Source organism: Chlamydomonas reinhardtii, chromosome 12 (assembly GCF_000002595.2).
Source record: "Chlamydomonas reinhardtii strain CC-503 cw92 mt+ chromosome 12, whole genome shotgun sequence".
NCBI classification, from domain to species: Eukaryota; Viridiplantae; Chlorophyta; class Chlorophyceae; order Chlamydomonadales; family Chlamydomonadaceae; genus Chlamydomonas; species Chlamydomonas reinhardtii.
The window spans coordinates 8,225,208-8,245,777 of record NC_057015.1 but is presented as its reverse complement, the minus strand read 5'-3'; the positions used below and the strand labels follow the sequence as shown (position 1 = coordinate 8,245,777).

Sequence of the window (20,570 nt, the reverse complement as noted above, 5' to 3'; positions counted from 1 at the left end):
GCGGCGTGGCCGGCTGGCGCGGGCTCTCAGCAGGAGCACATGCCGCCGCGCTGCCGCCAGCCGCCGCCGCCGCCGCCGCCGCCGCCGCCGTCCGCGCATGCCCATGCTGACCAGGAGCACGGGCCTGCTCCTCCCAACGAAGGGGCAGACGAGGGTCGTGGTGGCCGCAGCGGCGGCGGCAGCGGCGGCGGCAGCGGCAGCGGCGGCGGCAGTCCTGCTGGAGGCCGTGCCGGCGGCGGCGGCGCCGCTGCGGTCCGCGGCGGCGGCAGCCTTGCGCATCTTCGGCGTCTACCGCTGCTCCAAACTTCCTCCGCCACCATCGCCTCCGCCGCCTCCACCTCGACCGCTGGTGGCGGCGGCGCGACGGCTACTGCCGCCGCCACCTTTGGCGGCCGCGGCAGCCACCGGCTGCTACTGCCGCCGCCGCTGGCTCGCCGTGGCAGCGGCGGCGGCGGCGGTCGCCGCACTGGTCGGTCCACCGGCAATGAGGCTGATGATGCTACTGCCGCCGCCGCCGCGGGCGCTGTTGACGTCCCGGATGGCCGCACTGTTGCTGATGCCGGTGGCGGAGCCGCCGCTGCCGAGGGCGAGGCGCCGGGTGGCAGCAACAGCAGCAGTAGCAGCAGTAGCGCCGCGAGTCCGGCGGCGCAGGGGCCCATCAGTACTGCCGGCGACAGGAAAGTCCGGCAGCGGGGTGGCCGGGGCACTCGCGAGATGCCGGCGACGGTGACGGCGACGGCGGGGGCTGCGCCTCCGCCGTCGCAGCAGCCTTCGCTGTCCAACCAAGACCAGCGGACGCAGCAGCGGACGCAGCAGCAGCTGGATGCGCCACCACCAGCACTTGCACCAGCGCCACCCGCCGCCAAGGTCAGCCGCGGCCGCAGCAGCCGCAGTAGCAGTAGCAGTGCCGTGGCTGCGGGCACCGGAGGAGGCCCGATGAGGGACGATGCGCTAGCGGTGGAGGCGATGCATACCACCGGCCCCGACCCCGCCCGCGACGCTGCACCTGTGCACGCGCCCCTTCTGACCGCGAGGCGAGTGCGTCAGGCGGCAAAGAGGGGCAAGCCATTGGTGGCGGCGGCGGCGGCTGCGCCCGGCGCGGCGGAGGCCGCTGGCGAGTGGCCCGATCCAGCAGGGCCACAGCCGGCAGGGGAGGCGGAGGGGGAGGCGGAGGTGGGGACGGAGGCTGGCGGGCAGCAGCAGGTGGCAGCGGTGGTAGTCGCACCTGGCACAGACAGCGCCGCTGCTGGTGCGATGCCACCGGCTGCGTTTCCTAGCGCCGTCGTCGAGGGAGGTGGCGGCAGCGGCGGCGGCGACGCAGATGCCGCTGGCGGCGGGGCACACGGCGGCGGGCGGCGCAAGATCACCAAAAGACCGCCTCGTGGCGCCACTGCCGCCCGCGCCGCCGCGGACGCCGCCGCCGCCGCCGCCGCCGCCGCTGCTGCCGCGGACGATGCCGCCAGCGCAGCAGCAGCAGGTGCGGCGGGCAGCGGCAGTCCTACACCGCCGTTTGACCCGCCGCCGCCGCCGCCGCCGCCGCCACTCGCCTCGGCCGAGCGCCTGGCCGCGGACGCCGCCGGCGCGGAGCCGCCGCCGCCAGAAGACGCGCCGCCGCCAACTGCCGCTGTGGAGCCGGCGTCGACAGATCTGCCGTACTCGAGGGAGGTCGCACCCCAGCCGGCGGCGACGCCGGAGCTGCCAGAGGTGGGGCTGCCGCCGCCGGCGCAGCCGCCGCCGCAGCCTCAGCCGCCGGAGGCGGCTGCTGAAGCGCCGCCGCCGCCGCCACCCGCCGCCGCTGGCGGGCCGGTTCATCTCCCGCCTGTGACGTACAGCTTTGATGAGGAGGTGGACGGCTCCGCGCCCATCGAGGCGCAGGTGCGGGCGGCGCTGCAGGCGGCGTGGCGGCGGCAGTGGCGGCGGATGGCGGAGGCGGGGCTGGACGCGGCGCAGCAGCAGCAGGCGGAGGTGCAGGAGCAGGGGGAGTGGGTTCCGCAGCAGCGGCAGGGGGAGCAGGAGGCCTTGTCGAAAGAGCAGGCGGCGGCGGCGGCGGAGGAAAAGGAAGAGGAGGTGCGGATGGTGGCGGAGGCTCAGGAGCTGGCGGCTCAGATAGAGGAGGTGGAGAGGCAGCAGGACGACATTCAGGCGGCCAAGGAGGAGTCACGCCGCACACAGGCCGAGGCGGCGGCGGCGGCGCCGGAAGAGGCGGCGGAAGCAGGCGACGTGACGGGGGCTCTGAGCGCTGGTGCCGAAGAGGCCGGCAGTAGCAGTAGCATTGGCATTGGCATCGGCAGTAGCAGCGACAGTAGCACTCACGGCAGCGGCGCCTGGGTTCCGGCGACCCCCGAGCTACTGCTGCAGTCGGAGGCGGAGCGTCGCATGGCGGTTGACGAGTCCACGGAGCGGTTGACGGCGGCGCTGGCGGCGGACGTGGCGGCGTCACTGGCGGCGCCCGCCAGTGGCGGCGGCGCCGGCGGCGCCGGCGGCGCCGGCATGGATACTGCCGGACCGGATGCCTTTGCGGGCTCGGGTCAGTGGGTGGGGTACTTTGGAGTGCCGTCAGAGTACATGGGTGGTCAGCGAGGCAGTGGTGATGGTGGCGGCGGCGGTGCCGGCGGCAGGGCTGCAGCCACCGCGGCGGCGGCCGCGGGGGCCAAGGCCGCGCCGTCGTGGCGTATTGCCGACACGGGCGCCGGCGGTGCGGGGGGCTATGGAAGTGAGGAGGAGGGCAGTGCAGCCCTGGAACAGCCGCCGCTGCAGCAACTGCAACAGCAACAGCAAAAGCAGCAGCAGGTGGCGGCGGCGGGGGTGCAGGAGGCGGCGCTGCCTCCTGCCGTGGCGGGCGCGGTGGCGGCGGAGGCGGAGGGCAAGGTGGGCCCCCTGGAGCTTGAGGACCTGGCGGCGTTGCAGCGGGCGGGGGAGCAGGTGGAGCAGCAGGCGGCTGGTGCTACTGCCGCTGCTACTGCTGCAGCTACTGCCGCTGACGCTGCTGCTACTGCCGGTCCGAAGCGCCGCCGCGGTTCTACGTCAGGCGCTGGCGCTGGCGATGATGAGCAGATCAGCCAGGGCGCTGGGGAGGGGGCTGCAGGGCGGGGCAGTCAGGAAGAGGTGTTGGGTGAGGCGGATCTGGAACAGATTCGTGCCGGCGTGGCGGCCATGGAACTGGATCTGGATGCAATTAAATCCGATGCAATGGTGCCGCCGCCAGCGGGTCAGGAGGAACGGGCTGTAGCAGGGCCGGCGGAGGCAGCAGCGCCAGAGGCGGGGCCGCTGCAACAACCGCCGGTTGCGGTCGCAGACCCGCTGACGCCGACGAGGGAGGAGGCACTAGCGGCGCTCACTGGCGGCGCAGCGGCGGCGGCCGCTGACGCGGCAGTGGGCGGCGGCGCCGCCGCCAGGCTGCTGCAAGAGGAGATTGCACAGCCGCCGCCGCCGCCGCCGCTGGCGGCAGCTGCAGAGGCGACAGAGGCAATGGAGGCAGTCGCCGAGGCGGCGGCTGTAGCAGGCGCTGGCAGCGCCGGCCGCGGCAGTAGCAGCAGCGGCGGCATGCTGGCTGCTGACGTGGACAGCGACTGGGAGGTAGCGGCAATGAGCGCGGCTGTAGCAGCCGGCGGCGACCCCGCCGCTGCCCCTGTCCCGGGCGCTGCTACTGCCGATGCCACCGGCAGCGGTGCTGCTGCAGGTGATGCTACTGCTGGCGGGGAGGGGCGGGAAGGCCGGTGGGCTGAGGGGGGAGGCCGGCTGCACGGCTGGCTTCAGGAGCTGGCGGGAGACCGGCAGCAAGAGCAGCAGCAGCAGCAACAGTGGGCCGACCAGCCGCAGCAGCAACAGCAACAGCAGCAACAGCAGCCGCAGCAACAACAACCGTCGCCATCTGACACGCGCAACTCCGCTGCTGCCGGGACTCCTGCAGATGCTACTGCCACCAGCGCCGCTGGCGCCGCCCCTCCTCCCGCTACGGCAGCCGCCGCCGGCCCTGTTAGCGGCAAGCTGCGCGTGGCTGACGGCGGCCTCATCAGCGGCCTGAGTGTGGAGCGGGACGCGGCGGCGGTGCTGGCGGCGCTGCCCTCAGACGGCGGCTACGGCGCCGGCGGCGGCTCGGCGGTGGGCCACGTGGGCGGCGTGGACGACGGCAGCGGCACCGGCACCACTGGCAGTGTTACTGGCAGCGGCAGTGGCGGTGGCGGCGGCGGTGCTGGGAAGGAGGGGTTGGCAACGCCTGTGGCAGTGGATTCGGCAGCAGCGGAGGCGGCAGCAGCGGAGGCGGAGGCGGAGGGCACAGGGAAGCAGGAGGAGGGGGGTGTCAAGGAGGAGGAGGAGCGAGGCGGAGGCGGAAGCGGATGGAGGGACGTGGTGGGGCGCATGGCGCAGGCGGAGGCGGCGGAAGGCCTGGCGAGCCCCCAGGCGGCGGCCGAGCTGTCGGAGGCGCCGCCGCCGCCGCCGGGCGCTACTGCTAGTGCCTCTGCCGGAGCGGCAGGCGGCGACGCGTCAGCAGCTGCTGCTGCAGCCGCAGCCCCCGCCTCAGGGGCCTACGCCGCCAACCAGGCACGTGCGGAGGCGGCGCAGGGCCTGAGCAGCGCCGAGGCCGCAGCCGCGGTGGCGGGGCATGGCGAGCTGCATCAGCCGCAGCAGGCGGGCGAGGGCGAGGGCGAGGGCGAGGGCGGGGGTCTGGAGGAGGGCGGCGGCGGCAGTAGCTACGAGAGCGACCAGGCGGAGGACCCGGCGGCGGCTCTGGGCGCTCGGGCCGAGGTGCTGGAGCTGCTGTCGCACCCGGAGGAGTTCATCCGGGAGCTGCAGGTGTGTGTGTACCGTGTGGAAGCATTACAACGCTCCGCGAATGCCAAAGGGACGTGGCACCGCGCGCATTCGTTTCTTTAGAGCATCGTCTAACAGGATGGGAGGGCAGGATGTTGGTGTGGGAGTTGGGGAGGGGTGTGTGAGTGTGAGCGTGTGAGTTGCGTCCCGCTGCCACATGACCCGCACCTTCCCACCTCTCCCCACCTCTCCCCACCTCTCCCCACCTCTCCCCACTTCTCCCCACCTCTCCCCACATCTCCCCACCTCGCCGCACCTCTCCCCACCTCTCCCCACCTCGCCGCACCTCGCCACACGCCCACAGGCCAGCTCCGGCCTGGACTCGGTGTGTCCCGATTACATCATGGGGGTGGTGGAGGCGGCGCGAGACCCCGGCATAGGTGGGCCGGAGGGCGGGGGCGCCCTCACGTGGTTGCAGTCGCCTGTGTGCAAGTGGGATATTGGCACTGGCCTGTGCGACTGCGCTGCTATCTTGCGATGGGGCGCGACCGCGAGACACCCTGCTGCACATTGTCGTCTGCACACCGGGCACCATCTGAAGTACCTTTCCGCGCTTTTACAGGCACGCCAGACCACATGCAGCCCTGGCCCAGCCCGCACCCCGCAGCGCCAGCACAGGCGCCGCCAGCTACAACCGCCACTAACGGAGTGGGCGCCGCCGCAGCTACTGCCGATGCGGCCCCAACGGCCGCTGACGCCGAAGAGCACGAGGCTGCTACAGCCGCCCGCGAGCCGCCGCCCACGCCCGCCAGCTGCGGCAGCGGCTCCTCGTCAGCTGTTTCAGATCTGGATCCAGATGATGACATCGCTGCTACAGCCGCCGAGCCGGCGGGCGCGGCGGCTGCGCCGCCGTCGCAGGAGGCTGCTGCAGCCGCGGCGGTGCAGGCGGCGGCGGGCGGCGCGGTTGGCGCCGACGTGCCTGCTGCTACTGCTGCCGGCACTGACGAGCCCAACGCGACTGACGCTGCTACAGCCGCCACCGTGACTGCGGCTACGATGGCGGCGGCGCTCGACGCGGCGGTTGACGTTGCTGCCCTCTCCATTGCAGCAGCCGCAGCGGCAGTGGAGGTCGAGGCTGCTACAGCCGGCAGCGGGGCTGCTACAGCCGGCGGCGAGCCGCATCCCGCCGGCGCGATGGAGGCCTGGGCACACGGCCCTGTGGCCGTGGACCATGGCCAGCAGCAGTTGCCTGCTACTGCCGCTAACGCCGGCAGCGGCACTGCTACAGCCGGCGGCGGAGCTGCTACAGCGGGCGGCGGAGCTGCTACAGCCAGCTCGGCGGCGGGGCAGCGGCAGCTGGCTGCATACGGCATGTCGCGTGCCGCCACGCCCGCCGTGCACGGGCTGTTGCATGATGACCCCATGCTGCTACAGCCACAGGCGGAGGCGGAGGCGGCAGCGCCGGCTGTAGCACAGCCGCCGCCTGCTGCTGCTGGTGAAGGCGGCGGCGGTGGCAGTAGCGGTGGCGGCGCGCCTGCTGCTGAGGGCGGCGGCGGCGCGGCCGGTTTGCTGTCGTCATCGTTGTCTGAGTCCAGTGACGGCGAGGAGCGGCACCGGCGTGTTTTGGCTTTCCGGGAGGCAACCGGTGAGCGCGTGGGGGAGGACGCATGTGGGGTACGTGTGGGGGTGCGTGTGGGGGTTGTAAATGCCCGCCCAAACTACACCACACCAAGCCAAACTAGCGGACCACAGGCAGAGGCAGAGCGGGTACAGGTGGCGTAGGAGGAACTGGAACACACATTGCACGCTCAGGCCGAGGCCAAGTGGCCAACCCTCTGCTTGCCTTTGCTCTGGTGCGCACTCCTACAGGAATGGACTCACTGGACTTCATTCGCGACCTCAACGGCACCAGCACCTCACCCGCAGCCTCTCCCGGCAGTAGCAGCCGCAGCCGCAGCCCCACCCCCAGCAGCAGCGGCAGCGCTGGCGAAGATGCCGCCGCCGAGGACGCGACCGCTGCTGCTGCCCGGGAGCGATGGGCGGGCGCCAGTCAGGACGAGCTGATAGCGGCCGTGGCGGTGGAGGGGCCCGGCGGCGCCGCCACACGCGCGTTCGCAGAGCGTCTGGAGTCGCGCCGGCCCTCAGCCGCACATGCACAGGCGCAGGAGAAGCAGCAGGCGCAGGAGCATGAGCAGCGGCAAGAGCAGGAGGAGAAACATCAGGAGCAGGGACAGCAGGAGCAACCGCAGGCCCAACAAGACCAGCCGCTGGACCAGCAACTAGACCAGCAGCAGCAGCAGCAGCAACTAGACCAGCAGCAGCAGCAGCAGCAGCAGGCTCAGGCCGCCGCCCCGCCCCCGCCCTCGCCGGCGCAGGCCCGTGTGTCTGCGGTGGCGGCGGGGCTGGAGGGCGCACTGCCGCGGCGCACCGGCGTGCGGCAGGCGCTGGCGGCGGACGTGCAGCTACTGGAGGTGAGGGCGTGGCTGGCTGGCTGTGTGTGTGTGTGTGTGTGTGTGTGTGTGTGTGTGTGTGTGTGTGTGTGTGTGTATGTGTGTGTGTGTGTGTGTGTGTGCGTGTGCGTGTGCGTGTGCGTGTGCGTGTGCGTGTGCGTGTGCGTGTGCGTGTGCGTGTGCGTGTGCGTGTGCGTGTGCGTGTGCGTGTGCGTGTGCGTGTGCGTGTGCGTGTGCGTGTGCGTGTGCGTGTGCGTGTGCGTGTGCGTGTGCGTGTGCGTGTGCGTGTGCGTGTGCGTGTGCGTGTGCGTGTGCGTGCGTGCGTGCGTGCGTGCGTGTGTGTGTGTGTGTGTGTTAAAGAGCACAAGGAAAACGTTGCGCAAAGACAGTGTATGCGATGCAGCAAAGCGACGGTTTACGGATGTTACCTGAAGTTACCTCGCATACCTGCTGCGGTGAGCCGCCGGTCTTACCAACCGGAAATCGCGCAACCCCCGCTACTCTAACCTCGAGGGGGGATTAGTGTCCACACGCTCTCAAGGGTGCAAACCCATGCATGTGCTCACGGTACCGTGAGGCCCAGGCACTCCTACGATTCCTAGCTCCGCGTCGCTACTCCTGGCCGCTAAGTCCAAGCTCCCGCCCAATCCTCGATGAAATTCTCACCTACGAGCGAATAAGGAAATAACAGAGCACAGGGCGGCAGCAGGGGAGTGTCACGAACAAGAGCGAAGGAACATGTTAGCGCGGCGGCGCGCGACGAGCAAGAGCAAACACGCAGCCCAGTCCCAGCCCAATTAACTATACTAGGGGTTGCGCGATATGGGAAAGAGACGGAGGGTGGGCGACCGCGAGCAAGTAAACAGGCGGGGGACGGCATGGGCGCATGCATGACGGCAACTGCAAATGGGGTGTCAGCACCATGGGCTGGCGGGGGAAAAACCCCCCGCTCCCCACTCCATGGTGTGACGGAGGCGGCACACGCTAGGTACTCCCCTCATGCGGCCATGTAGCACCAGGTCCAAGTACATGCACAGCTTATGGGGACGTCGATGCCGCGGGGCGGCGGCATGGGGAGGGTGGGCCCAAAGTCAGTACAGGATATGGCGCAAATCAGAGGAACGCGACAAGCAGGAGGAACACGGCGCGCCCGAGGCGCCACGAGGCCCCCAGCCCGGTCCCCGACCCCGCGGAACGGGCTCCAGGCCTAGTGCCCAAAACTCCGACAAGATAGCAATTTTCGGTAGCATCGTCCAGACGCGACGGCACGCAGCACAGCACGGCACGCAGCACAGCACAGCACTGGACGCCGAAAATTACCCTTCGACAAGATTTGTGACCTAGCATAGGGCAATTTCACCACCAGAAATTGTCCATACACTCACAAATCAAGTCGCTAAAACACGAGCCCTAGAGGCCCCGGCACGCCCGCGGGACATGAACCGGCTCGCGCACTTGTGTTAAAGAGCACAAGGAACATTACATTAACAGTGCCGCAACCGCTTACCGCAACGCGTGTCGCTCGCGCTCCCATTCCCCGGGTCTTGGCTAGTTGGCGCTGCAACTACCCCCACACACACCCCTGTCAACTCTTGCAGGAGCTGCAGTCACGGCTGGCGGCGCTGCGTGCGGCTGAGGCGCGCGGCGGCGGCCCGGAGGAGCTGGCGGCGGCGCGGGGCGCGCTGGCGGCGGCGCTGGCGGGCGTGGGTCTGGCTCAGGACGCCGGCTACCGCGCTCTGGACTGCCTGGCGGACACACTGGCACTGCTGCGGCGGGTGCATGCGGGGGAGGTGCGTGTGTGTGGGAGGGGGCAGCGAGGGGTTGGTTGGTTGGTTGGTTGGAGGGAGGGTGGCCTTGGGCGTGGGTGGATGGCCTTGGTGCACTTGTGCGAGGTGGGGGTTGAGAGGGAGAGAGGGAGGGGAGGAGTAGTTCACTCCAATCCCAGTATAAAGCATGGCCAACTGAAGGGGATTGGACGGGTGGTGTGGCAAGCGCGTCCTTCAGCCCGCTTGTGTCAAGGCGGCGCGGTGACGTCCCGCGTGTCGTGTGTGTCCCTCCCGCCTGCCCGCCACGTGCAGGTGCCGCCCACTGCCCTGGACGACCGACTGACGACCACCGCGAGCAGCGGCACCGCCGGCACAGGATCTGGCGGCGGCGGTGGCGGCGGCGGCGGTCACGAAGGCGGTGGTGACGGAGGCGGTGGAGATGGCGGAGGCAGCGGCACCGGCGCGGGTGGTCCGGGCGGCGGCCGGAGCACGTTCGTTTCGTTCGGCCGCGGCGGCGCCGCCGGCGTGCCAATGACGTCAGCGGCGGCGGCGGAGACGGTACCGCCATCCACATCTGCCGCCGCCGGCGGGGCCAAGGTCCTGGGTGGCGGTCCTGACGGCGAAGCCGGCAGCGGCGGTGGGGACCCGAGCATCGGCCACTTCACCTTCCCCATTGCGCCAGCCACTGGCGGCAGCCCTGACCCCGCCGCCGGAGGCGGCGGCGGCGGCGCCACCGGCGGCGGAGCCGCCGGTGGTGGTGGCGGCGGCGGAGCCGGCGGCGGCGGCCGTCGCCATGGCGGCGGCGGTGGGGAGGAGGAGGGGCCTCCGCCGCGTGTGGCGCGGCCGCACGCGCTGTCGTGGCCGGTGTGGTTGGCGGTGGCGGGCGGCCTGGCTCTGTTCCTGGGGCTGTCGCTGGGGGCGCAGCTGTCAGGTGTGATCTCAGCACTCGCCGGCTTCATTATGAGCGCCGTCGTACGTCGAGCCAACAAGCGCATCGCGAACGCCATGGCGGCGGAAAAGGCGGCGGCGGCGGCGGCGGAGGAGGAGGCGGAGGAGGGGCAGGGAGAGGAGGAGGGGGAGGAGGAGAGGGAGGAGGCTGGAGGAGAGGAGGCGAGCAGCAGGGAGGGAGCCGTGCGGGAGGAGAGGGAGGCAGGAGAAGGGCCGGTTGGGCATGGAGAGAGGGAGCGGGAGCGGGAGCGGGAGCGGGAGAGGGAGAGGGAGCTGCACAGTGCGGAGCGGGCGGCGGTGGCGGCGGCCACGGCGGCGGCGGCGGTGGCGGCGGCGCAGTTCGGCGGCCCCGGCGCACAGCTGTCGGCGGCGCAGGCGGCGGAGCGGGCAGCCGACCTCGCCACTCGAGAGTGAGTCCACGCGTCCACGCCTTCACATTGGGCTTTTGTGCAGTGCGATGCGGTGTCGAGTGCATGGTTTTTGTGGATACAACAGGCAAGAAGGGCTCCCTTTTTGTTCGACTTGCACCTTCGACAAACTCTCGCACCAGCCCCGCCTGCCACCATAACGTCCTGGGCTAAACGAAATGAGTCGACTTTCGGATAAACTGCCGCCGCTTGCCTGCATGACTGGCCGCCGCAGGCACCGCGAGCAAATGCAGGTCGCCGGGGACCACCTCCACCACCACTCGCGCCACAGCAGCGCCCATCCATCTCAGGGTGCTCACGAGCACGGCGGCGGCGGCGGCGGCGGCGGTGCCCACACAGCCGCCACCAGCGGCAGCCAGAGCGCTGGCGGCGCCGGCACTGACGGAGGCCCTCGCAGGCGGCGCCGCTCCCGCGGCCACCCCACTGTGGCCAAGGACTCCACTGACGGCGCCGCCGCCGCTGCCGCTGGCCGCGCCGTGGCACGGCCCGCAGACGCGGCGGCGGCGCAGGAGCAGGTGCAGCAGGGCGGCAACGGTGAGGCGCCGGCGGCGCCGTTGGTGCCGGCGAGGAGGGAGCTGTGGCGGCGCTGGCGGCAGCGTGGCTCGGGCGTGGTGGCGGCGGCGCGGCACTGGTTGTGGCCGTCCAAATGGCGGCGCCAGCAGCCGGCGGCGGCAGCGGGCGGAGTCAGCGCTGCCGCTGGTGACAGGGCTAGCGCTGTGGCGGGGGGTGCGGGTGGCGGCGCCGCCTCGACTGGTGACAGCAGTGGCCAGAGCGCGGCAGACGGCCGGAAGATCGCGGCGGCGGCGGTGCTGGGCGCGTGGGTGGTGGGGCTGCGGCTGGCGCGCACCTGAGGCGGCGGCAGGCTGCCATGCGTGCTGTGTTGGGGAGCTAGACAGCTTTCAGGAATCAGGACGTAGCTGGGGCGGTGTGGGCAGTAGATGCGTGGCAGCGGGTGGCGTGGTCAGCATGGGCAAGCAGGCAGCCATGCAGGTTTGTGCCGTGGATGTCAGGCAGTTGAGCGGGTGGAGGTTCCAGCTTGGTGTCTTCATGCAAGGCCTGAGCGGACAAGACAGGACTAGAACGTGGCACAAACGTGTCCCCCACACGATGACTGAGGGTTTGAGCGGTGGTGGGCCTAGACAGATGGACACACAACTGACGTTGATAGTTGGCATGTTGAACGATACAAGCGGCCGCGGCAGGGCGGGGCACTTGCGCCTTGCGGTTCTGTGCCGTAACTGTAATCGCATCAGAGAATCAAGGGCCACGCGGGGTAGGGCTGGGCTTTCATCTTCCAGGGGTGCCTCGCCGCTGCTGGCGAGAAGGGCCCTAACCACGTCCAAACCCTCAGCATCGAGGGGGTCCCAAATGACTAGGTTTTGGAGTTGGGGAGTGGGCGTTCGTATCGGAGGGAGGCCGCGGCGGGATGACGGTGGCGGGATGGCGCGGCAGGGAGCTGATAACGTGAGACTACTCTGCATGGGGCCGAGCCCAGGCCACATTGGCACTGGAGTTTATTTGAGGCGATACATGCCTTCTCATGCGTATTCGTAACGCTGAAACAACTCGCCTTATACTTGTGACTCTTTGCTGTTTGGCAATTCTGTGGCTTGTTCATTCGCCTGAACGCGTGGCCAAGACCCTTTACCTATCTGAACCTGAGTCAGCAAACCTGGGTAACTCCGGTTCTTCTGCAGCGCGCGCAATGGGCAAGGCGGAGGCCATCAACGAGATTCAGAAGGCGGTCGCCAGCAACAAGGCAAGTGCATATGCCCCTATCAATGATCAATCGGGTGACTGGCAGATGGTAACGGGCAATTGCGTATTTTGGGCCCAAGGGCCCGATGTGTATGCTCGTTATGCTGGTCTACGCGCTGCGGGCACGTTAGGTTACTGCCTGGTGGGGTGGGGCTTCTGTAAATTGAGCGGGGGCTGTGGGTGTATAGACGGTGGGCCCCAAGGCTGCAAGCACAGACGTGTGGCTCTCAACCCTCGTGGGTGGCCTGCCTGGTGTGTGTGGCCGCCCTTGCGGACTCCAAGCCCACTGCCATCCCGCCATTACTCCGCCTGCAGCACTTGCAGCACCCGGGGCATCAATCTAAACGTGTTGCTGTCGCCGCCTGCCGCGCAGGTGATCGTGTACAGCAAAACGTACTGCCCCTACTGCGTCAAGGCCAAGAATGCGCTGAACCAATTCATCGCCGGCAAGTACACCGTCGTCGAGGTGAGTCCCCAGTCATGGCCGCGGTGGCGAGGGCGCACGTGCATGGGTGTATGCCGCGGCGAGGGCCGAGGCCTGAAGGGCCGGGGCGCTTGCGCCGCCCAATGGAGGCTGGACAGCGCTCTGTGCCTCGCCAAGGGAGAGTGCAGCGGCGCGCGGCGTCTGTGATGGCCTGGCGCTGGCCGCGGCATGCCTCCCCTCTCCCCTCCTCTTCCTCTCCTCCTCCTTCCCAACTCCCTCCTTGCCTGCCTCCCTCGCTTCTTGCTAACCAGTCCTTCCCAACGCCCTCTCCTTCTCTCTCCCCCCCACCCGCAGCTGGAGAACCGCGCCGACTGCGACGCCATGCAGGACGCGCTGCTGGACATCACCGGCGGCCGCTCCGTTCCGCGCGTGTTCATCAACGGCAAGTTCCTGGGTGGCGGCGACGACACCGCGGCCGCCGCCAGCAACGGCACCCTGGAGAAGCTGCTGCAGGAGGCGGGCGCCTTGTGAGGCGAGGGCGGCGGGGTGGGCAGCAGGTTGTGAGGCGCGTGCAGGGGCGGGTTGGATGCGCGTGTTGGGTGGGACGCGGGCGCCGGGGATGATTTGCTGAGAGTGAGAGGGTGCCATGCATGTGTGGCTGCGTTGAGCGGGGGTGAGAGGAAGGGAGAGATGCAGAAGCTGTAAGAGGCAAAACTGACAAGGGATAGGGGAGGCAGTGGAAAGACCTGCAAGACCAGAGCCGTATGGGCGCTGTGAGTGGACGTCACACGTGCTGTGACAAGACTGACACCGCAAGTTGGAGCAGTCCTAAGGATTCTTGCATTAGTCTTTGCATCAAACCTGGCGAGGACTCTGTAATTCTGTGTGGCGGACGGAGCCGCACACGCTTGGCGTTTCACAGGTGTAAACTGCAAAACGGTATCTGCCATTGCCGAACCACTTCATATTTCACAGCAAGAATGCCATAACACGGCCTGCCGACTGAGTGTGCTCTTTGTGTGCGCCAGCCGGGCCTTCTGTAGCTACACACCCCTGCGCCCTGCGCCACCAGCTGCAACCTCAGGAGTCAAAACCTGGGAGCCGAGGATGCACCTGGTGGGTGGGTCTGGGCCTGTCTGGGCCCGTTCGTGCCCGGGCGTTTGTCGGTATAAAAGTCCCTCCGGCCAACTCCACTCGCCAGTCCACTCGCACCATATTCCACTTCCCTTCCAACATGAGCGCCGTCCCAACGTTTCAAACACCGGGGCCGGACGATCCTACCTTGGTAACCCAGCCGGTCAGCACTAGCCGTCTGCCCAGTGCCCACAGCCCGGCAACGCACGTGGGCGGGGACGCAGGTGATTACCTTCATGTCGTCACGTGCACACTACCACACGCGTCACCAACACGTACATGATAGGCGGGGCAGCCATGCGACCGCCACGGCTCGTTCCATCCTAGGGCAGGTTCCCTCACACACAACACAAGCACCTTATTGCTTACTACTGCTAGCCGCATATCCACATGGCGACAAACCCTCGAGCGATCAATTCTTAGGCGCGGAGGTCTTGCTATAGCACGTGCATGACCAGGCAAGCTGTTGCTTGCGTGACAGACAGTTGAAGCACATCGTCTGTAACCTAAATGCAGTGTGTGCAAACATGCTTCATTGCAGCACGCAATCAGTGCTGTGACAAGTTACGCGACAAGGCAGCCACGATCCCACTAGTTGGCATCAGCTGCCTTGGCTCCCCAGCTGAGGCCTGTGAGTCTCACCAGGTTCACATGACTGAGTGCCGACCAAACTTGCAACCGCTCCGCTCAACTGCTTGCGCCAAATGTTGGCACCAAGCGCACACTGTATGGGCCTGCCGCAAACAGGCACCAGGCACGCCCCAAGCAGCGCTCATCGCGGAGCGAGCACAACAGGGTATGACAATTCGCCTCTCCAACCTATCAATTTGCGTCTGAACGTCCCGTGTCTCCTGGATATGCAATTATGCATCCTCCCGGCCTCGCCCACCGGCGCCCGCCAGCTACCACTAACGTTGAGGTATCCTCGGCATACGTGACACTGCCGCTGCCCACAACGCAATTCACTTCTGGACAGCCACCCACAACAGCATTGAGAGCACCCAAACCCAAGCAACCACCCACACACCCCGGTGCCAGGCCACACAGGGCACACGCAGCCCCCTTCCCGTCCACCGCCGCCCCCCTTCCCCTCGCGACCAGCCCCTGCCTGTGCCGCCCACACCACCCCTGCGCATGTGCAGCCATTCCCACTTCCCACTGCCCGGCTTGGAGGGAGAGGCTGCACAGCCCTGTGCCACCACCCCTCCTACTACCTACTCGGTGTGCAGCCGCTCCCACTGCCCGGCGCGGTCCTGCCAGCCCTCGATGCCGATGTTCCTCAGCCCCAGGATTGACTCGGGGCTCTTCTTCAGGCCGGCCGCCCCAGCGGCAGCCCCGGCAGTGCCGGCCGCGCCCCGGGCTGAGCCGGCGGCCGACGAGGATGTCGCCGACTTGATGCTGGTGCTGGGGGGCCCGCCAGCCGACACGGCGCCCTTTAACGCCGCGGCCACGCCGCTGCTGCCCATCTTGCCCGCCTTGCCGCCGGCCTTCCCAGTGCTGCTGCTGCTGCCGCCGCCGCCGCCGCCCGCCTCCTCCACCGGGTGCGACTGCGGCTGCGGCTGAGCCTGGGACTTGCCCTTGCCCTTCCCCTCGCCACCATTAGCACCAGCACCAACCCCGCCGCCGCTGCTGTCCGTGACGGCTTCGGTGACGCCCGCCGCCAGGCTGCCCACAGCGCGCGCGGCGTAGGCGGCGGCGGCGGCCGCCGACTCCAGAGCCACGGAGGGCTTGTAGGTGGCGGCGGCCTGCAGCAGCGAGGCGTAGCTGCCGGGGTCCATGGCCGTCTCATCCACGCCCGGGCCCAGCGAGGCCAGCAGGCCGGACTGGACGTAGGAGTGGCTGGTGGGCCCGCGCGTCTGCGGCTGCATTGCGTGCTGGGCCGGCGCAGCATCCAAGGAGTGCCGCGGGCTGCGGCTCGTGCTGTTGTTACTGTAGGTGGAGGTGGCGGCGGCGGCGGCGGCGTGGCTGTGGTGGGGAGGCACATGGCTGGTGTAGGAGGTGTGGTGGGCGTGTGGGGGGTGCGCGGCGGCGCCGGAGGTGGAGGCCAGGGAGGCCTCCAGGCCGCCTCTGCCGCCATGGGCCGTGTCGCAATCGCCCAGTGACCTGCCCGCCACCTGCGTGTGGGACACACACGTGGATGCACGTGGCTGGTGGTGGCGAGGTCTCGTGATGTCGGAGGCGCGAGCTGGTGCGCGGTGGTGTGCAGCGATGCATGGCGGTCAAGGGGCGTCATGTCGGAAGCGGATAGGGAAGCCCGTCACCAGAAACAAGTAGGTTCTGCTGCACACACTGCACGCTGTTTCCTTCAGGCACGCTCGCAAGCGCAGTGTTCTCATGCCCCTCATGCCCCGAAGGTTGCAGCAAAGAACACTGCCCCTAATGCCCGACTACTCGGCGCCCGAGACCAGGAACTCACGCTGCTGGCAGTCGCCGCGGCGCCACTGCCGGCGTAGCTGCTGGCGGTCAGCGGCGCCGTGGCGGCGGTGCCGGCAAAGGAGCCGTCGCCGCGGCGGGGGCCGTCGCCGCCCTCGCCCTCGCCGTCGCCGTGCGACCCGCAGCTGCCGGCGCTGCTGGTCGCGACCGTGGACGCGTGTGTGGCGGCGGCCGGCACGGCGGCTGCGGCGGCTGCGATGCCCGCGGCGAGGGCGCTGCTGGCCGGCTTGGTGGTAGGCGGCGTGCCAGGCTCTGCAAGTGCGACGTCGGGGAGGGCAGGCGGCGCAGGGAGCCGCCGGACGAATCGGGGAGGACATGAGCCGAGCGGTGCAAGTACCGGCACTGCCGCGGGGTGGCCTTGAGGCCGGGTCAGCATGCGAGACAGTGTGCCCCCCGGTCCTCGCTGAAACCCAACCCACCCCCCACCCCGCCTCCCCCATCACAACCCACACGGGGCGGTGGGGCTGCCGTGCGGAGGGGCCTGGACATGTTCCCACCACCCCATGCACGTGAACACAACCCCATCAGCCCTACGCTTCCGCCGCACCCCCACCGAGCACGCTCACGCCGGACCTCCAGCGTCACGGCGCTCACCCTCCTCGTCCAGGCCGGACGCGGCGGCCCCCCTCACGGTGGCCAGCGGGGGCAGCGGCGGCGGCGGCGGCGGCAGCATCAGCAGCACGTCCACCTCCGACAGCGGCGAGCAGCAGGCGGGCGCGGCGGCGGGCGCAGCAGCAGCCGCGATGCGGCTCCCGGCAAAGGGCAGCGGGATGGGCACTGCACTGGCGGTGCCGCCGCCGCTGTTGCTGGGGAGGCCGATGAGCGCGGGCTGGCGGTGTGCGAAGCTGAAGGCTGGGTAAGCGGCGGGGCCCGGCGCCGCCGCATCCGTGGGCGGCGACGGCACGCAGCCGGCAGGCGCGAACGCCTGTGGTGGCGGCAGCGGCGGCAGCGTGGGCGGCTGCGAGGCGGGTGCAGCGGCGGCTGCGACCGAAGCGGCTGTGGGGGCGGGCGGCGGCTTTTGTGGGCTCAGCTGCCAGGTGGGCATGGCGGAGGGGTCGCGCGCAGCCTGCGCCTCGAGGAAGCGGCAGATGCTGTCCTTGAGGTCCTGAGAGACGGCGAGGGGGCGAGAGGAGGAACCAGGTGCAGGGGATCAGCGGGGTTGGGGGGAGCGAAGTATGGTAGCAACGCCGCAAGGATCGGAGGCAGGAGGCACCGCGCGCGCGCTGGCCCGCCGCCTATGCTAAACCCTTGCTGCGAGGAAATGTGCGCTGTAGCCGCCCGGAGCTTACCTGCGGGCAGTTGATACGGAGCTCGTCTGTGGGTGCTGACCGCGGCTCGTCGTCGCTAACGAAACCGCCGGGACCAAGCCGCACGCCCATATTGCCCTGGACCCTGCAGTACTCAGGGGCCCCGGGGCATGGGCGGGCGGTTGTGCAGGTACCCATTTGACTAGAGTTGCATATGTGGCTTTCAGATGCGGCAGCCGCGGCGTGTGGCGGTTCAAGGGTTTCGCGATTCTCGTTCCGAAAAGTCACCCCCTCGGCGCGCTTGCCATACACTAGCACCCACTTGATAAGGCCGAAGAGCAGCGAGACCGAGGACGACATCTGTACCGTCGCGCCTGTGCGCCTCAGCTTCCAACTGATGCAAAGAATTGATGCTCCCAGAGCAAGCAAGAGTCTCCCGGGGCTCGTTGACAGCAGCTGTCGAATGGCAGCTCCAAGCAGCCCTCCGAGCTGAACGCTATTCCGTGCCAACAGCTCCGTGACAACTTTCACGGCGACAGCAAGCCTTTTGGCTGTGCCCTGAGCTCCCTCCTTCACCACGAGATACAGCAGGGCTGCGCTGGACATCGAGCCGCTAGTTGCCCCGCGTCTTGCAGGCAGCGTCGGAGCTGCTAGCCCGCTTGCGTGAGCCATTCTTGCCCGTCTAGCCTACTGGTGGTTCCGTAGCAACTTTACGCCTCCCAGAGTAAGCGCACATAGAAGGAGAAGCGGCAAGGCTTGTTGAATCGAGAATCAAATGAAGAACCCTTTCCGCGCCGAAAGCTTGTCAGTATTTTCAACAAGTCTAAATCGAGGGTGTTTATATGAGTACAATTGCTTATGGTATGACGGAACACAGATCGGGTAACGAGCGTCCATCCGGCCCCCGTCCCGCGCAAGGAGGTGCCTGCGGAGGCGGCTGCTGGCTGCACCATCAGCCGCCTCCGCCACCACAGCCGCACCAGCACCGTATGCATTAGCAGAACGGCCGCCGCCACGGGGGCAATTCTCTCAATAAAAGGGAACAGCAAGGGGCAGCAATTTGACTGGCGGACGGCAATGTGCCAACCGTCCATTCGCCAGTCACTACGTGGCACGCTTACATTCCACGTGGAGCGAGCCGCAACTTTGCAGACCCAAACCGGCAGCGGTGACTCCCCGAGAGGACGGTGCGCATACAGCTGCACAACTTTTTGCAGACACCGATGTGCGCACACAGCACCATTGCAAACACGTACACTCAGATATGATGATGTATGTACGGCACTGGAATACTGCCTCTCCCCAGAGCCATATCCACACCAGTATGTCACATGTCAACGTGCTTACGTGCATAACACGGAGCCACCCAGGGGAACCCCTGGAGCCACCGTCACGACCTCTCGCTCGACCCTCGTCCGCATGGCCGCTCAGGCCCAACTTGCTCGCATTACCGGTGCCGTAGCATGCATTGGCCGCCACAGGGCTTTACCTCCACCCGCCCCTTTCATTACCAGGGAACGGCACGAACCCAACCTCCGCGACGATCGCCGTCTTAATCCGGCAGACCTATAGGCATTTACCAGCTGATAATCATTGTAAATTGCGTTTGATTCAACTCGCTAGGAGGAGGAACCGCCCTTCCTAGCTCGGCGAGGTCCCGCCGATGACCGCCACAGGCGCCTCAGAGCATCGCAACTGGCTCTGGGATCGCTAGATTATACATTCTCGCACCACAGGCTCGCCGCGGCGACACTTCGGTGGTGCCTAGGGTTTGATGGCGGCAAATCGGCACATCGGTAAGCACGGTGAATGCGGCGTACTGCCGAACTGTGCGCATATTTGATAGGCACAGGTCCCCGAGCACCGTGGGCACAGGTCCTGAGCTCCAGGTTTTAGAAGTTGCTGACGTAAGAAGTTGCCAACCGCACCCCACGCCCGCCCTCACCACCACGCCGCCTGCCAGGAAGGCGCTGCCGGCCGGCGCGGGCGCTTTGAGCAGGAGCTGGCGGCTTGGAAGGCCGCGATTGTGAGTTATTGGGGGTGGGTTGCTTGCACCAACCCATGCGAAGTGGTAGTAGGAAGCCAACCGTGTGGGCGTGAGCCGATTGCGGGCTGGTTGAACGGGAATGGCGTTTTATGCGGGTTTATTAAGCTTTGTGTGTTTGCACCGCTGCATGCCTACCAGGTGCGTGTGCCCCTCGGCTGTAGAACGGCAAGGAGGCCTGGGGGCGAGGCGGTGCCGCTGCTGCAGCAGTTCTACCACCTCGGCATCACCTCCCGCAACTCCACCCTCAGGTGAGGCCTGGACTCTCCGAGCGCGCTGAATGGTTTGTTGACTGGTTTGGTGTGTGTGTGTGTGTGTGTGTGTGTGTGTGTGTGGGTGGGTGGGTGGGTGTGTGGGTGTGGGTGTGGGTGTGGGTGTAGGTGTGGGGGTTGGGGGTGGGGGTGGGGGTGGGGGTGGGGGTGGGGGTGGGGGTGGGGGTGTGGGTGTGGGTGTGGCACAGTGCGCGGGCGGTGGCGTGTACAAGACCAGGCAATTCCCACGGCGCCTGCACCACCTCCAAATCGTGTGCTCCTCGCTTGCACCTCCCTGTGACCCTGTGCACTGGCGCTCCGGCTCCCAGATGGTTCAAGGGCGCGTTCGAGGAGGGCCCGGATGGGTCCGCCGCCGCCGCGCCGGCCCCGCTGTCCGTGCTGGACGCCGCCCGCACCTCTCTGGACGCCGAGACCTCACCCCACCCCGCCCCACCCCACCCCACCCTGGCTCCCCACCCCCGCCACTGACAAGCTGGCCAGCGCTGCCACCACCTGCTGGCGTTGCTGACTAACGTGCAGAGTTTTTTTATGGGGAAATAATGTAACTGGAATGCTCCAAAACAACAACGAGCCCTGCAAGTTCCTGGCCAGGTGCGGCATAGCTGCCCTTCTCGGACCCGTAAGCTCTGCACCGCCGCTGACGGCTTTACGCTGTACATGCACTGGCAGGTACCGCAACTTCGTGGGCATGTTCGAGGAGCGGGTCTCTAAGCGCATGCGGTTGCTGCCCAAGTACAAAGCAGCGCTAGCGGCCGGTGCCAAGCCCCTGAAGAAGAGGCGGGAGGCCCTGGAGCTAATGTCGGATCTGGCGAACGCCGAGAAGAAACAGAACGTGGATGTTCGGGCGGAGACACGACACCTCCAGCAGCTTAACGAGCAACGGCTTGAAGCGGGCGTAGGGGTCCTACGACGGG

General features: G+C 68.1%; 5 protein-coding genes across 7 annotated transcripts in view; 4 read left to right on the top strand and 1 right to left on the bottom strand.

Annotated features, from left to right (window-relative positions):
* The window catches only part of CHLRE_12g550350v5 (uncharacterized protein), a 15,008-nt gene extending 3,408 nt beyond the window's left edge, over positions 1 to 11,600 (top strand). The window contains exons 4-11 of the mRNA XM_043068974.1: positions 1 to 1,249; positions 1,469 to 4,794; positions 5,117 to 5,192; positions 5,375 to 6,397; positions 6,622 to 7,223; positions 8,801 to 8,992; positions 9,281 to 10,326; positions 10,559 to 11,600. The exon at positions 1 to 1,249 is cut by the window's left edge and continues 618 nt beyond it. Coding sequence (XP_042919012.1) covers positions 1 to 1,249; positions 1,469 to 4,794; positions 5,117 to 5,192; positions 5,375 to 6,397; positions 6,622 to 7,223; positions 8,801 to 8,992; positions 9,281 to 10,326; positions 10,559 to 11,195 — 8,151 coding nt within the window. The 3' untranslated portion in view covers positions 11,196 to 11,600. The remainder of the gene's footprint in view (positions 1,250 to 1,468; positions 4,795 to 5,116; positions 5,193 to 5,374; positions 6,398 to 6,621; positions 7,224 to 8,800; positions 8,993 to 9,280; positions 10,327 to 10,558) is intronic.
* Positions 11,601 to 11,841: 241 nt separating this feature from the next.
* Positions 11,842 to 13,466, top strand: CHLRE_12g550400v5 (uncharacterized protein). The gene is made up of 3 exons (XM_001693949.2): positions 11,842 to 12,103; positions 12,476 to 12,568; positions 12,881 to 13,466. Exons 1-3 carry the CDS (start codon positions 12,050 to 12,052, stop codon positions 13,055 to 13,057), a joined length of 324 nt encoding a protein of 107 aa, XP_001694001.1. The 5' UTR covers positions 11,842 to 12,049; the 3' UTR covers positions 13,058 to 13,466.
* A 4-nt stretch (positions 13,467 to 13,470) lies between these two features.
* CHLRE_12g550450v5 (uncharacterized protein) lies at positions 13,471 to 18,162 on the bottom strand. Its single transcript, XM_043068975.1, has 5 exons — positions 17,663 to 18,162; positions 17,383 to 17,485; positions 16,688 to 17,198; positions 16,077 to 16,345; positions 13,471 to 15,774 (listed from the first exon to the last, which is right to left on the bottom strand). Exons 1-5 carry the CDS (start codon positions 17,698 to 17,700, stop codon positions 14,875 to 14,877), a joined length of 1,821 nt encoding a protein of 606 aa, XP_042919011.1. The 5' UTR covers positions 17,701 to 18,162; the 3' UTR covers positions 13,471 to 14,874.
* A 650-nt stretch (positions 18,163 to 18,812) lies between these two features.
* The window catches only part of CHLRE_12g550501v5 (uncharacterized protein), a 3,635-nt gene continuing 1,877 nt past the window's right edge, over positions 18,813 to 20,570 (top strand). Inside the window, exons 1-6 of one of the 2 annotated variants that reach the window (XM_043068980.1) lie at positions 18,813 to 19,136; positions 19,304 to 19,366; positions 19,526 to 19,635; positions 19,965 to 19,975; positions 20,176 to 20,247; positions 20,326 to 20,538. In XM_043068980.1, coding sequence (XP_042919007.1) covers positions 20,207 to 20,247; positions 20,326 to 20,538 — 254 coding nt within the window. In that variant the 5' untranslated portion in view covers positions 18,813 to 19,136; positions 19,304 to 19,366; positions 19,526 to 19,635; positions 19,965 to 19,975; positions 20,176 to 20,206. Of the gene's footprint in view, positions 19,137 to 19,303; positions 19,367 to 19,525; positions 19,636 to 19,964; positions 20,248 to 20,325; positions 20,539 to 20,570 lie in introns of both variants that reach the window. The other variant, XM_043068979.1, reaches the window with a different exon arrangement.
* On the top strand, positions 18,863 to 20,568 carry CHLRE_12g550468v5 (uncharacterized protein). Of its 2 annotated transcripts, XM_043068977.1 has the most exons (6): positions 18,863 to 19,016; positions 19,109 to 19,136; positions 19,304 to 19,366; positions 19,549 to 19,635; positions 19,965 to 20,247; positions 20,326 to 20,568. In XM_043068977.1, the coding sequence occupies exons 1-5, from the start codon at positions 19,004 to 19,006 to the stop codon at positions 20,122 to 20,124; spliced, it is 351 nt and encodes a 116-aa protein (XP_042919010.1). In that variant the 5' UTR covers positions 18,863 to 19,003; the 3' UTR covers positions 20,125 to 20,247; positions 20,326 to 20,568. The 2 variants fall into 2 exon arrangements, with proteins under 2 accessions (XP_042919010.1, XP_042919009.1); XM_043068976.1 differs by having other exon boundaries at positions 18,953 to 19,136; positions 19,308 to 19,366; positions 19,526 to 19,635.